General features: G+C 34.7%; 1 protein-coding gene across 1 annotated transcript in view; it reads right to left on the reverse strand.

Annotated features, from left to right (window-relative positions):
- Positions 1–16,715, reverse strand: part of IREB2 (iron responsive element binding protein 2) — a 48,899-nt gene that overhangs the window by 10,592 nt on the left and 21,592 nt on the right. The window contains exons 6-16 of the mRNA XM_020883868.2: positions 15,219–15,288; positions 14,550–14,733; positions 13,457–13,596; positions 11,118–11,289; positions 8,980–9,080; positions 7,066–7,182; positions 5,849–6,008; positions 4,646–4,781; positions 1,743–1,827; positions 1,246–1,402; positions 810–934 (exon numbers count right to left, since the gene is read on the reverse strand). Coding sequence (XP_020739527.2) covers positions 810–934; positions 1,246–1,402; positions 1,743–1,827; positions 4,646–4,781; positions 5,849–6,008; positions 7,066–7,182; positions 8,980–9,080; positions 11,118–11,289; positions 13,457–13,596; positions 14,550–14,733; positions 15,219–15,288 — 1,447 coding nt within the window. The remainder of the gene's footprint in view (positions 1–809; positions 935–1,245; positions 1,403–1,742; positions 1,828–4,645; positions 4,782–5,848; positions 6,009–7,065; positions 7,183–8,979; positions 9,081–11,117; positions 11,290–13,456; positions 13,597–14,549; positions 14,734–15,218; positions 15,289–16,715) is intronic.

Here is a 16,715-nt window from a genome sequence, read left to right on the forward strand (position 1 = left end):
CTCTACCTGCTCAGGCCAGTTCTTTGTCTAGATATATGACTAACTTGTTTACCTCTTAAAAACTTTGCTCCAATACCATGTTTTCAACTATCCTATATAAAACTGCAATCTACTCCTGAATTTTACACAATTGGTTCTCTTTACTTGTTCTTTATTTTTCTACAGCACTGATTACTTTTTAACATACTGTATAATTTACCTAATTATTCTGTCTACAGTTTACTATCTGCCTCTTCCCTTCAGAACTTTGTGTTTCCTTCACTGATATATTCCAAATGGCTAGAAGAGTGCCTGGCACATAGTAGGGGCTCAATAAATATTTGTTAACTGACTAAATATCATTTTTGCTCTCATATTTATATTCTTTTTAAAAAGTATGAACACATATATTTGCTTGTAGATGCACAAAACATCTCTGAAACAACGCTTAAGAAACTGACATAAACTTGCTGCCTTTGAGGAGGTAACGTAGATGGCTAAGGAATGGGTGGGAGGGAGATTTCACTGCCTGCTCTTATTTCTTTTGAATTTTAAATCATGTGAATGGGAACAATAAACAATTTCTATGAAGTGTGTCCATGTTCAGGATGCCAAATATAAATGCTTGTTATATATTTCTAGTAAGTAAATAAAATCAATTCTGATATTCTTTAAGTCTCTTAGATTAGATTTCAGATATAAAATCACCATCACTCATTAAAAACTGTGTATTCAAAATAATGTAATTTTAATTTTGATCCTATTCAGAAAGATGCATAAAATAAACACACACTGCCACTTCACTAAACTAAGAAACAAGTGAGTCTTACCTCTATCTTCTCTTTTAATGCTTTAAACATGGATAATACAACATGTTCTTCCTCTATCTGATGAACTTCTTCTCGACTAGGCCAAATATCATGCAGGTAAATGTTCTTGCCAGTAGGGTCAGTACCTGGTTAATAATTTTTAACGTGAAATTCAGTATAAAAAGTAATTACATCAAAATGTTCACATCTTTTCAGACATATAGAAACCAAGTATATTATTCAACAGAGTGCTTCAGGTATAAGTAGCTAAAAAAACCTCATCACTTGTACATTTTATATTCTTCATATGAATCAAAAATTAATAATGCATGCACTGTGATAAGATTTCTTGAAATAGTTCAAAGAATGAATGGTCTTGGAAACACTTCAAAAATATAACTTTTGGGGAAAAAAGCATGTGCAGGGTATATATGGATACATACAAAGGAAAACATACCTAAAGGCTCTGTCTGGAAGTCTATATTCACTGTGCCTGCTATGGCATAAGCTACCACTAAGGGTGGAGAGGCAAGATAATTGGCACGAACACAATCACAAAGACGACCTTCAAAATTTTTATTTCCAGATAAAACCCCACAAGTAACCAAATCACCCTAAAAAAAAGGAAACAAAAACCACAAATATTCAAGAGATGGTACAAATCTAGATACTCACATATAAGCAATTGCAAAATATTATACTTCTAAGGGCAAGATAACCAAAAGTATATTTCTAATTATTAGGCACAGAACTATCAAGCCTGTAAATAAACTAGAAGGAATTATTTCAAGGATCTAAAAATGATTTCAAAGAATCATTTTATGATTGATAGGTTACTTTTCTCAAGCGATGCAAGGACTATAGAAATATAAATACATCTATATGTATATGTGATAATAGTGAAATATAGTTAAGGAAAACCATTTGGATATCCTAGTGATCCACATAGTTTACCTGTTTTACTGCATTTAAAACTGCTTCTGATAAGGGTGCTGTATTTCCCACACATGTTGAACATCCATAGCCAATGATTTCAAATCTGCATTTCAAAAAATAAAATGTGATTGGGTAGAAAAATCACAACATTTTCTGGTAAAGAAAGGACCAGTCTTATCTTTCATTTCCATCACTTTAATAAGATTGTTGGAGAGAATATTAACAACACATGAACCTTCATCAACATGTTCATTTCACACCTCCTGAATAATCAAATCAGACTCTCAGTCATGCTATCTGTACTGAATGCAAACTTCTGAAGAGCTCTGATATTTAGGACTCGCCCTAGTTAGACTTGGTTAATTAAATCTGATACAGAACTTATCACACTACACAAGAAAATTCCTCAAATATTACCTGCTAGGAATATAACGTGACCATTCAAAAAATGGATATTATACTTCCCTACAAAGAGGTTTAACTGTCAAATATCAAGAGAACCTGGCTGCAAAAATTTGATTCAGGGACCCAAAGAGGCACTGTAATTGGGTACTCTGATAGGAGCAATCTTTTAATTCTCAACCAACTAAACCCAAGGAAAAGTCCCTGACAAAAATACCAAGATGATATTAGGCTGGTGCAAAAGTAACTGAGGTTTCAGACTTTGCATTTTAAATCATTACAACGAGGCTTAAACACATCTTTATTAAAATCAAAATAGGAACAATTATACCAACACATTTTTGCCTATGAGAAATAAGTTGGTTCATTCCTGCAGTGTAAAAATCCATGTTTCAGGATTTGACGAACTCTTGCAAAGCATTTTCTGCATCCTGCTGGTTGTGGAAACATTTTCCCTGTTAAAAGTTGTCAAGATGCTTGAAGAAGTGGCAGTCAGTTGGCGAGAAGTCAGGTGAATATGGCTGATGAGGAAAACTTCACAGCCCTACTGGCTCAACTTTTGAAGCATGTGGCAGGATGTTGTTGTGGAGAACTGGGCCCTTTCTGCTGACCAATGCCAGTTGCACGCGTTGCAGTTTTCAGTATATCTTACTGGTTTGCTGAGCATACTTCTCTGTTGTAATGGTTTCACCAAGATACAGCAAAGAGTAGTGGATCAGATGGGCAGCAAACCGCTAGTGACCATGATCTTTTTTTTTCGGTGCAAGTCTGGCTTTGGGAAGTGCTTTGGAGCTTCTTCTTGGTCCAACCACTGAGCTGGGTGTCACTGGCTACTGTATAAAATCCACTTTTTGTCACATGTCATAATCCTATCGAGAAATGGCTTGCTGTGGTGTAGAATAAGAGAAGATGAATTTTTTTGATTTGCAGTCAGCTCATGAGGTACCCACTTGGCCTAGCTTTCTCACCTTTCCAATTTGCTTAAAATGCTGAATGACTGTAGAATGGTCGACGATGATTTTTTTTGGCAACTTCTCATGTAGCTGTAAGAGGATCAGCTCCGATGACTTGCACTCAGTTGGTCACTGTCAACTTCCGATGGCCAGCCACTACGTTCCTCATCTTCAAGGCTCTCGTCTCCTTCACAAAACTTCTTGAACCATAACTGCAGTGTATGTTCATTAGCACTTACTGGGCCAAATGCACTGTTGATATTGTAAGTTGTCTCCACTGCTCTATAATCCATTTTAAGTAAGAAAATCGTTTGAATTTGTTTTTTGTCTAACATCATTTCCACAGTCCAAAATAAACAGCAAGTAATAATTTTTTTTCATTAGAAAAAAAATGAAGAAATGAGCATTAAATGATGTATAATATAACCATCTTTATTTAAGAATGTATTCCAATATTGAATAGCAAATTTCAACAATGCAAAAACTGCAATTACGTTTGCACCGGTAGCTGAAAAACTGTAGGTATAATCCTCAAAATTACTTCCAGCTACTTGAGTGCTGAAAAATTGATGCTTTTGAACTGTGGTTTTGGAGAAGACTCTTGAGAGTCCCTTGGACTGTAAGGAGATCCAACCAGTCCATCCTAAAGGAGATCAGTCCTGGGTATTCATTGGAAGGACTGATGCTGAAGCTGAAACTCCAATACCTTGGCCACCTCATGCGAAGAGTTGACTCATTGGAAAAGACCCTGATGCTGGGAGGGATTGGGGGCAGGAGGAGAAGGGGATGACAGAGGATGAGATGGTTGGATGGCATCACCGACTCGATGGACATGAGTTTGAGTAAACTCCGGAAGTTGGTGATGGACAGGGAGGCCTGGCGTGCTGCGATTCATGGGGTTGCAGAGTCGGACACGACTAAGTGACTGAACTGAACTGAACTGACTCTTCTAAACAAAGAAAAAAAACCTAAAACCTATCAGTTTTGCAAAAGAATTGATTTATGTAAGACAATATGTTCCATGATACACAGTGAAAACACTGCTAGCATCAATTATTTTTTTGAAGTGCTTGAGAAATATAGGAAAAGTTATTTTCTCCAGCGTTCAGGGATAACTTAACCTGTGCTTAATGGATCAAATAATCTCACAAAACCACAATTAAGACAACTTACTCATTAATAATGCAACCTATAAGATTTCACTCAGTTCTGAAAACTGATCTACATGACTCACAGAAATTATGCAGTACTGTTACCATCCCTTATCCTGTCTGTCACTGTTACTTGTCACCATTGTTACCTGGCTTTTCTTGTCTGTCTAGTGCTTCCATCCTTAAACTAGAGATCACATCTACTTCTTGGCAGCCAACACACTGCCTTGTTGACTAAATACGCTCAGTAAATGACTGCTGAGTGATACGGCCTCAAGGATTTTTGGGCAATGGCAAGGGAACAAGTAGAACCCTAAGTGTTTTTTCCTATCTTCTTTTTGCATATAAAAGGCCCTAACAAGTAGCTTCAATCACTGCTGAATACTAATATTAAAAAGTGGTAACCATCACTTACCCAAGCTTACTAAGATATGGTAATACTCCACTTGAACTGAGGTAATGGGTAACCATTCCACTGCCTGGAGATAAACTTGTTCTTATGTAAGGTTTAACCTGTAGACCAGCTTCAACAGCTTTTTTAGCCAAAAGACCTGCAACAGTAAATAAACAATAATTTATTATGGCAAAGTTTCTCTCCCTCTTTCCCTCATATTAAAGTAGGAAGTAAGAAAGGGTTCATTTTACAGGTAACCTCCAATATAGGTTAGGGTGAAAGTCTGAAATTCATAAAATTACTGTCATTATCCTGTCCACTTATTCTACTGATTTCATTTAAACAAAAGTTGTGGTAGATATACTAGTGCCTTTATGCTATATTTAAGATACAGTTGGATATCAAGGCATCATGCACACAAATGGAAGGATATATAATAATATCATGTACACATATAATACATACCATTAAATGAACCATTTTAAATGCTATAATCATAATGAAGAAATGGCAATTTAACATTTATTATACTTGATTTTATAAAATTAGTGAACTGTTCTATGCACATAGTTGACTTTATATTCCTTGACAATAATCTTTTACTTCCTTTATATCTCAGTGGGATCTAGCACACTGCTATGGTAAATGTCTAGTAGATTATCAAGAGATTTGATAGAAAAAGCAGATACAACCTAAAACTCAGATACATAAGTTACAATTTTGAAAATTTACCGTCTTTGTAATAAAAATAAAATTAATAACATAAATCAGTCTCAGGCTTCTTTAGACCTAATTAAAACCTCAGAAAGGCTCTCAAAATCAAACATAGAGGACTTCCCTGGTGGTCCAGTGGTTAAGAATCCAGCTGCCAATGCAGAAGACACGGGGCTGATCCCTGGTCCTGGAAGATACCACATGCTGCAGGGCAACTAAGCCTGTACACCACAACTACTCAGCCTGCGCGCTAGAGGCCATGCTCCACAAGAGACACCACCGCAATGAGAAGCCTGAGCACTGAAATTAGAGTAGCTCCTGCTCACTGCAACTAGAGAAAGTCTACATGCAGCAGTGAAGACCCAGCACAGCCAAAAAAATAGATAAAAATTAAAAAAAAAAGAAAAGCATCTTCAAGAAAACAAAATCAAGACACCTATACTTTATACTAATCTACAAAACAGAATGTGAACGAAACAGAAAACTGTATGGATATATACCACAACCTACCTGCAGCAAGCATGACAGATGGATTGCAATTATTGGTACAACTGATAACGGCGGCAATGACCACAGATCCATGAGACAGCTTATATTCACTTCCTTCATAATGAATAGAGACGATATCATTTTGCTTTTCAGCTGCAATTTGGAAGCCTTTAAATCCAACCTACACAAATTTGCACATAAATATAAACTAAATATTCTTGATATGTATAGAAAAAAAAGAGGGGTAGAAAATACAGCAGATCCTTGCCATCTGATAAGTTTTGACTATTTGGGAGTGATGCTGAAGGTCCATGACTTTCAGCAGTTATAATCCAGTTGAAGCATTAATTTGAATAATCATGACAGGAGTCTGGTGGTATTCCTAAGCTTTTATCTACTGAGTGAGTCCAGCCAACTACTCAGGGCCCAGATTTTATTTGGCTTTGCTGTTCTTTATTCATTCCTAATTAACAGGAATTCTCAAAAGATGGTAAACATTTTTTCTTTGTTGAAAATGGCCTTGAAGATTTGCTTCAAAAGATCCTGATGTCTACAGGTGTGTAGAACAGATAAGGCAAGATAGTAATTGTTTAAGGGAGGTACATGGGAATTCATTACACTATTTTACTCCTGTAAAGTTGAATATTTTCCACAAAAAAAGGAAGAAAATCAAGAAATTACAAGAGGCTCTGAAAATAAAACCAACTATTAGTTCTCAGAATAGAGAAAGTGACAAGATTAAAGCCGTGATTCTTAAGACAGAAAGTACAAACCCAAAAAGTCAGAGGTCACCTGGTATTCAGTTATTTTACTAGACTTAAGACAGTCGTCACAACAAAATAGTAGTTTTTTCCTAGTCTGGGAAATCACAGAAAGTCTAGAGCACTGCTGCCCGATGGAACTTTCTGTGCTGATATACTCAATTGTTATTTGAATGTCCTATACAAGAGCCATAGCTACATGAAGCTATTCAACTTAACAAGAGGCTCTAGTGACTAAGAAACTCAGTTTTTAATTAATTGAAATTTTTATTTAAATATACCCAATCAGCCTCTGGTCCTAAAGTGAAATCTGGGAACAACCTCATGAGATGTCTGACTTACATTTTGGACAGAGGAAGAGTGAGCTGCTAGTGTGTGCCATAATATATAAAAATATAGCAGTAGATTGAGTTCATAGATCATCCTGCTAATTCCTGACTACTTAGCACAAAGTGTACTACAAATAAGGTAATCTACCTTTTCATTTAAGCAAGCTTGGAAATCACTTTTCATATCTGTCAAAGCAACTCTATCCTGAGGTCTCTTTGGACCACTGACAGATGGAACTATTGAATTCAGATTAATCTGGATCACCTAGGAAATAAGAGAGGAGAAAAGGAATTAGAATTCATAAGTACAGATTCCAACTTGAGTACTGCTTTCTGAAGCAGAACAAGTATATTCATATTTGTTTTAATGTAATCTGTTTTAATGATGACATACACTCCCAAGAAATAAATACATTAAAACCTAATTTATGAAATATATAAAAATTTGCTAAAAGACTAGTAGACCAGTATGCAAACTACCGCAACACCAACTGTATGGTCTACATAAAAATTTTGTTTCTCAAGTGTTTTTCCCCCCACAAAGATAACACTGTCTTCACAGATGCCTTATGATACAGTAGATGCTTGCACCAGCTGTCACTTTATTGTTTCTGATCCCCAAATTCATCCTTTGCCTATTCTGTGATAACATGGGTAGCCTTGGTAAACATTTTTCTGTTCTCAGCTTGCATGATGTTAACTCTGGTCTACAGAGGGTGCTGGGGGTATAGTAGAAAAAGGGGTTTGCTAATCCTGGTTCTAGTGTGTCTAGCTAGCCAGGCCCCTGCAGACCATGTTTTTATTCCTTGGTTTTTTAAAAAAAGAGTCATATTTTATAAAAATCCCACCTCCCAGCTAGGTTTCTGTTTAATATCTTCCAGTATTTCTACCATTTTCCAACATACATTTCATTTGGTATAATAAATTCAAATTAAGTTTCTCTTCACTATGGCTTTCCTCATTATTTAATAGCCCTGTTTATTCTGGTTCATCACAACTGAAACATCTGCTTTTTTTACACCTTTGTTTCACGGAACCAGGTGATCCTAATCTGTGTTTTTAGTATGTGAATTTCTCTTGAAATGAACATCCTGATGAATTTTAATTCTATTTCTTATAATATGCTCAAGTTTTTTAATAGGCAAATTTATCCCATTTCACTATGCCACCAAAAATTTTCCTTTAATTATGTCTCTTTTAAAAAAATGTGGACAAAGCACTAGAGTCAATAAATAGGGCAGAAAGGGACCAGAAAATAATCAAAGAAGTTCAAAGATTTACCCAACTGTCCCACAAATTCAATTCTGATGGGGTCTATCCAGCATTCAATATACCTATATATATTATGTGACTATATATATACTATTGTTATATATATATAGTCACATAATATATATAATATATAAATATATATTATATATAATAATATATATATTATATATAGTCACATAATATATATAATATAAATATATATATTATATATAATAATATATTATATATATATAGTCACATAATATATATAGGTATATTGAATGCTGGATAGAGAAAAATTTATTTATTAAGAAAAAACAAGCTAAGTGAGACAATGGATTTCCCAACAAGAAAGAGCTTAATAGTTAACCATACCAATTATAACACCAAGCTGATTTAGATCCCTGACACACTTTTAGAAAGTGAATTTTATTAAAACTTTACTGCAAGTAAATTCTACCTACCTCAATAGAAATTTTCAACAGAGAATCATTTGCTTAGACTATAAAGATATCTTTAACATTAAAGGCCATATAACTATCTTCTTAGACAGTTAATAATAGTTATCATTTATTGAGTACTTACTATGTTCTTAAAACTGTTATAATGAATTTGCATTTAACCTCTTAAAAATACTATGAGATAGATACTATCTTCATATTTCAGAGATGAGGAAACTGAAGCAAACAAGCTAAAAAAAGTACCCAGGGTCGTATAGCTGGTAAGTCTTAAAGCTGGGATTCAAACCCAGGAGGACAGGCTCTAGAATTTACAGTCTTAACTACTATTAGGTGGGTTATTTTGTAGATACCTGGGAATATTCAGGTTCTCCTGAATTATCTTGCTCATTTCGAAACAATTTCACAGCTTTAAGGTATGCTTCCATTGACTTGAGTTTGGCTTTGTCAAAACCTAAAAAGACGATTAAAACAACAAAAATCCTGTCAGGAATTTCTGAATCTTTGGGAATAAGGATGTTGAATTTCAATGATGACTAAGAAACAAATGTTACTTATAACTAAGCACTGAGAAAAGATTTCTTTACAAATTGATAATATTACAATATTGATAATATTACAAATTGATAACAATAGCAAAAATTTTACTCTTCATGAAAACTCTACTTTATAAAATACATATCAGAAGCCCCTTTTAAAAGTTACTCAATCACTTTGGTGGTCCAGTAGCTAAAACTCCGTGCTCCCAATGCAGGGGGCCCAGGTTTGATCCCTGGTCAGGGAACTAGATCCTGCACACTGCAACTCAAGATCCTGCATGCTGTAACTAAAACCCCCCACAGCCAAAAAAATAAGTATTTTTTAAAAAGAGCTATTCACCACAGAAGATAAAAAATACTGCGCCAGTTATATAATACTCACAAAAACACTGTTTGCAAGAGAAAACCCAGTAATGAAATTGAACATAATAAATTACTATCCACCATGAAAGATAAAATTCATTACTTTGCCTAAACAACAAACAACATTAGTGTACCAGTCAAAATAAAAGAATATAGTAAATGAAAGAATAGTTTTAGAGAGCAGAGAGATTTAACAAGATCTTCCAAAAATTAAAATAAATTAGATGTTAAGAATAAAAGCTTCTAATTAAACATTTTAGTAGTTATCCGTAAGCCTGATGAAAAGTAACTGTGGTAGATTATATTTGCCAATTATTGCCACAACAATTTATATCCCAAGATATATGTTCTCTTACAATGTGACAGAGGCAGAAAATATGTTCGTTCCCTAAATGCAGGCAATGTGACTTTTAGCTGGCTAAGGCACCCTCTTCCTCCCTCCCAACCCTCCTCGCTCAGATTACTAACCCTTGAAAAGCCACCATGTGATAAAGCCCAGATTACATGCAGAAACCACATGTGGGTGTTCTGGCTGACAGTCCCGGCCAAGTTCCCAGCTGACGGCTAGCATTCACTGCCAGACATGCAAGTGAACAAGCCTTCAGGATTCCTGGCCCTGGTTTTTTAAGTCTAACAGCTGAGGCTCCAGACATCATGAAGCAGAGACAAGCCATCCTGGCCGTGCCCTGTCTGAATTACTAACCCACTGAAACTATGCAGCAATAAATGATTATTGCTGTTTTAAGCCACTAGTTTTAGGACAATTTGTTACTCAGTGATAGTTATTACTACATTGACTCATATTAATGTGAACAATGAGGCATTTCTCTCTTGAACGATTCTACAACCCAAAGAACAGTTTAGAGAAAACTCTGCATTCTATGAGGACCACTCCCTCCAAGGTTTCAAATGACCAGTCATCCATTTTGCCATTTGATTCAATCTGCCCCCAAACTGAATACTAGAACATATCTCCCCAATATACTTATGAGTAGAGATAAGTATCAACAGTTTAGTAATGACCTCTTAAAAATAAACAGACTAACTTTTAAAGAACAGGAGTCTTATAAAACCAACACATTCTTGTTTTGTACGTATTTTCTATATTAAATGGTCAACAGAAGAGGTGAAAGTTCCCAGTCAATTAGGCTACAGTTAGAATTTGGAACCTGTAAGCCTATGCTGTTTTTCACAAAATTAAGTGCTGCTTATTCTTTAGAGAGAGCACTGGTTCTCATATAATCTTGTCTTGTGACTCCTCTCTTCCTGGATGTAGAAGACAGCACGGTGAATGTGGGAAAGCATGACTTCCATTAAACTGCAACGTCTGGTCACTAACAGGGTGGAGGTATCCATTATCATGTGGAAAAAGTGAAGCAAAGAGCAGCAGTTTGAATAATTTCTCTAAATTGTTGTAATGACTCTAGTCACAGTGGACTAGAGTTTGAGGACGCAACACTCTTTAAGCACAACTGGCGCAGTTTATTTCAAACTTGCTATTTCAAAATAAGATCATATCATGAACATTAAATAACATGTACAAGGTAGTAATTTATTGTAAAATATTTCCTAGTGATCTTACATCTTACCTGTATGTTCTAAATGTTTTAACGTCACATTGTCAACAGGGAAAAAGCTGAGGGTAGCACCATATTCTGGACACATGTTTGCTATTGTAGTTCGATCTACTATAGATAATTGTGAAACTCCACTTCCAAAAAACTCAACAAACTTTCCAGCCACTCCTACTTGCCTGAGATGCTATATAAAGAGATAGATAGAAACACATACAAAATTAGCATGGATTCTCTGAAAACCATAAAATCTAATTTTTAACCCATTACTAGTGACAGTTAAGGAAAGAGGTCCTCTGTTATTTTTATGAAACATCAACTCACTCTGGTTTTCCAGCTAAAGGCAAATAGTCAATAGAAGAGTGGTCCAAAGTTACTAGTAGGATTAAAAAAAAGCGCTTGAAAATTCAAAATGTCTCTGAAATCAGGGTATACCATAGACTCTACTATGTATCTGCTAACTGGCAGTCTTCTTTTCTTTCTTAGCAGCACATAAAACAACAGTTCTTCTAGCCAATGAAGGCATCTTAGATTTAGTGAAATATTAATATACTGATGAAACTGTGTATTTAAATTTTAAAAATTAGATACTGCTATAAAGATTCTTCAAATTCCAAATACTGGTCCAAGTATTTACAGCATCATTAATTATAGGTAAATTTCATTTTGATAGAATTTAACATGTGGCTTCAAACTTAATTCCTTCTAAAATTATTTTTCTTATTACTAAGTAACCAAAACAGCTACCCACCTTTTCTGAATTGTAAAATGGTTGCATAATGGTATAGGGAGTGCGCCCAGGACAATGACTAAGTATGAAACAACATTCAATCTATGAATAATATCAAGTTCTAACATTTTAGAAGTGCTAAGGATCATTTAATCCTAACTTTTTTATGGATGCAGAAACTCAACCCTAAAAGAAAGATGTTTATTTTCACTGTTTTATTTTTGATGATAAGAGCAACACAGATTAGAAATACAAAGTCAAATGCTGCTTTCACCAAATTAATGAGGTACCACAATATACATTTTGAAAAACAATGATCAATTCTATAAAGATATGACTAGAACAGGACCTCAAAAAAGGGACATAACACTCAAAAAGGTATGCACACATATAGATTTAACTTTCATTATCAATAAGCAAAAATGTCTAAAGTAAATGTATAACACTGTTAAGAAAAAATATAGCCAGAGGAATCTAAAAAGCAACATTACTTCTCAGGATATGAAAAGGAAAAGAATTGATTTTTCTAAAAACATAATGGGCTATTCCTTTCCTTTAGGAATAATCCTTCAATTCTCAATTTAACTTCTCGATCTTTTGTTACCATACACTGAATCAATCATTTCTGCAAGATGTCAATTTTTTTTCTAATTAGGGAAGAAGGATCAATATTAAATGGTGAGAAGAAGAAAATACCATTTTCTTTCCCTGCGGAGTATTCTAAAAGCCTTCAGCCCAGAAATCTAACCAAAAATGCTGAGACTCTGGGATCCAAATATGAATTCTATTTGAAACATTTGCCAGGTTCCCTCATTTAATGAAATGGGACTCAATCATAACAATAAAGTTAGTGAAAATGAAATTGGGGTGGAGGGTTACAAATTATCGTCTTTAGGAAACCCTAGACTACATGCATTAAATGCATGCAGCCAACATTTTTAAAGTTCAGAGAAAAAGTTTCTATATTTTAGTTTCTTTTTATATTGAAACAGTCGATTTATAATGTTAGTTTCAGGTGTACGGAAAAGTGACTTTATAAAAATGTTAAAAGTCAATAGAAAAATTTGACACTATCACACTTTTACCCATAGTTTTTAGTGCCAGCTAATACAGTAATAGTTTCCAGAAGACAAATGATTCAATTAAATATTAAAGGAGATGCAATTAAACATTTCCGAAGTGTGATTTTTTAAAATTCAGGTAGGCAACAAGTATTTACTGAGGCTGTAAGGCATAATGGTTAAGAGCATGGACTGAAGAACCTGACTGCCTGGATTAGAATTCTTGTTCTATACTTAATATTCAACCCTACAACCCTCTGGTTAAGTCACGAAAACTTACTGTGTCTCAGAATTAAAATGAGGCTAGTAACAGTGCCAATCTCATAGGCTTGTAACGAAGAATAAATGAGTTAACACTTCAAGCGAACAATGACATAACAAACTGCTTTGTACTTACCAGTATGAAGTATTACTATGATGACAACTACGATGACAAAGCTAATAACACCACCAGAGTGCTGAGAATGAGGTGATAAACTGAAATACCTGCTTCATGGGGCTCTTCTACTTACAAAACAAAATCAGGTCCATGGAGTTATACAGCTAGTAAAATTTTAGCTTACCTTTGTAATGCCAAGAACAACATCTATGGATGTAACAAAAGGATTCGATGAACCAGTTAATTCACATCCAACCACCTCTGGTAAAGTAAGGGAAACTGGCAGGCCAAGCATAACTGCTTCTGTTTCAATGCCTCCAACCCCTAATGTAATAAACACAGGTATATGAGTATGGCGCATTTAAAGTTATCTTTTCAATATCTAAATCTCTAGTGTCTCACAAGTTTGTCTTAACACAGTACTTTACACAGAATTGCTATAATGCTAGCACTGTAGATATGAAACTCAAGTCCTCTCAAAAGAATGACTTCACTCACAAGATTAAAAAAATTTTACTTTTATCATTATTTTAAACTCAGAAAACACTTAGTATCTACAATGCTAGGTACTGTACCTTGCTCAAGATACAGATATGAATAGAACCCAGTCCCCGTCAACCTTAAAACACAAAGTCAACAATTTAAAAACCCTGTAAAAGAGTAACTGCGCTCTGACAGAGGGGACAGCTGGCACAAAGCCATGAGGTGTGAGAGCACAGCCTACTCAGGGAAGTCAACAAGCCTTTAAGATGTGTTTGGGTAAATGGCTAGGGGCACCATGTTGCCAGGACCCTATAAAAAACATGGAGAAATTTGGATTTATAAATAAGGCCAGAAAAAGCCACTTGAAGGACTTTAAACAAAGGAGTAACCACACTGCCTTCACAGACATCATCATCATTAGAAAAGTGGAAGTGTTTGTCGCTCAGTCCTGTGCAGCTCTTTGCAGCCCCTTGGACTGTAGCCCACGAGGCTCCTCTGGCCATGGAATTCTCTAGGCAAGGATACTGGAGTGGGTTGCCATTCCTTTCTCCAGGGGATCTTACCAACCATCATCACTAATCACTCCACAAATGGTAGTGCTGTGCTGGTCACAGCGCACATTTCTTTTCATAAATTCTCTCTTACGCCACACTGTCCACAAACACTTGAATTTAATTTTTGTTGTTAACTGTTATAGGTGAAATAGGCTATAAAGACCCTGCTATTTACATTCTTTTATAATGGTCCTGACATCCTCTCTCAAAAGAATTAAATGTATTTAGTCATTTACTTACCCCACCCCAGAATCCCCAAACCATTCACCATGGTTATATGAGAATCTGTGCCAACAACACTGTCTGGGAAGAGGAGGTCCTTCTCTTCAAAAACCACTCTCGACAAATACTCTAAGTTTACTTGATGAGCCATTCCGGTTCCAGGAGGGATTACAGCCACATTCTTAAAAACTCTTGAACTCCACTATATTTTATTCAAATTTAAGAAATCAACTGTTAGCATATATCTGAATTCGGTTCACAATTAACATATAAATATTGACATGGAAAATATTTTACCAATTTCATTATGGTCAAAGTTTACAATACATAAAAGCAAATATGCAGATACTAAACCTACATGATATTCATTTTGCAGATTATTCAAACAAAGTCAAAGAATAATGTTCTAACAGTCCAGATAAACAGTAGCTTTCAACTACGTTCCAAGGATTCTCAGGGATAGAAAAAGGGAAAGGCTCAAGTAGAAGACTCTGCAGGCTCACCTGAACTAGAGCCACTGTTTTTAATATTTTATTATATACTAGGGTTTCTGATTAAGATTTTATTTGAAGTAAAAAAGGGTTCTACTGATAATATTTAAAAATTTCTGGTCTAAAGATACAAAAAATTGTACCTTTCAATATTTTATAAACGTCTATTAAAAAATTTCCCCCAAATCATTTATACCTTGAAAAATTGAAGCCTCTCTCGATTTCTGCCAAATTCTACTTCTTGATTTTTTAATACTGTTTCAGGTCTAAACAGAAAAAAAAACTGGCATTAAATGTATGTATTATAGAAAAGAGTTGTCTTTGTTTCTAAGTCTTCATTCTTATGTACTTACATAAAAACACGTTTTTAAAATTCTAGGAATAGTATTTACTAGACTTTTCAGAATCATTATTTTCAACAATGAAGTTCTGCTTTAAATAAGATCAGAAACCTATTGCAAGGACTTAATATTTAAGCCACGTCCACACCAGTGTCCCAAACTGTACTTCATATGCATCGCTGTGTTTGATTAAAATATGAAAAGTAGCATGGTAAGCTTTGTTGGATTTTCTAGTGCAAGGAAAAAGGAGAGTAGTTACTTTAATGAATATACAATAAGCACATATGTTTCCACCCACTTGACGCTTATGCCACTTTAACTAGGAGATGATTGTCGATTATCACTATGCAGTAGTGACAAACAACATCATTTTATAAGCTTCAGAAGAGTTTTGGGCAAAAATCTTGTATCCATCCCATCCCAAATGAAAGGTTCGACTTTACGTAAAGTTGCAGTTTAGTTTACATGGATTATATTTTATATAAATTATATAAACTAAGATATAAAAACAATTCACTGCCAAGCAGTAAACATATTGCTATTTTTGGGAAGCTATTTTTATCTAATGGATATTTTTAAAAAAAGATTTCTAACAGCTTTAAGTTGTTTATTTCATCTGCCAGCTGGTGATTTAAGTGTTGACTAGAATATCAATATAACCTAAATTATACATGTCCTCCAGGGTCCAGATAATTATAGTTGTTTAATTGTCAACTTTTTTAAAAACAAAGATTAATAATTCATTGCTGAGTGATCATCTGAAGCCACAGCACATCTTAATGAGATTTTTCTTAGGACCTCAGGGAACAAAGCTTTCTAGAGCCACTCCAATTATTTTACCTTTCCACAGTACATGAAAGCTACAAAGTACCATACAAACATTTATTAGCTCATAACCTGACTCCAAATTAAGCAGTGATTTCAAGTGCCAGATGTATGCTCTGAACTCTCTACCCCTCCATTTTTTGTCTATAATTAATACTTCATTGATGCATTAAAGCACGTGAAAAGAGTTACTATTTTCAAACAGCCAGAGACAATATCCAGTCAATATTTTGCAATTTAGAGTCAAAATTAAACAGAAATGTTATACCAGATTGGATTTTTAGAAATAAAAACATACCACCTTAGGACTTCATACCATTTATAAAAAGATAACCACGAAAAATCAATGATTTTTTGAATCAATACGTTTTCCTTTTCAGAAAATTAATTTCTAAATAAGAGACATCAATCTCAAAAGTTCAACAGTCCCTAAAAACCAGGACAATTAGGTAAGAGGAATAGAGTACTTACATAGAACTGACATAGCAAAGGACCCACAGAATATACTCAATTCTTAGGAAGAGCAC

This window comes from Odocoileus virginianus, chromosome 16 (assembly GCF_023699985.2).
Source record: "Odocoileus virginianus isolate 20LAN1187 ecotype Illinois chromosome 16, Ovbor_1.2, whole genome shotgun sequence".
In the NCBI taxonomy this organism is placed as follows: Eukaryota; Metazoa; Chordata; class Mammalia; order Artiodactyla; family Cervidae; genus Odocoileus; species Odocoileus virginianus.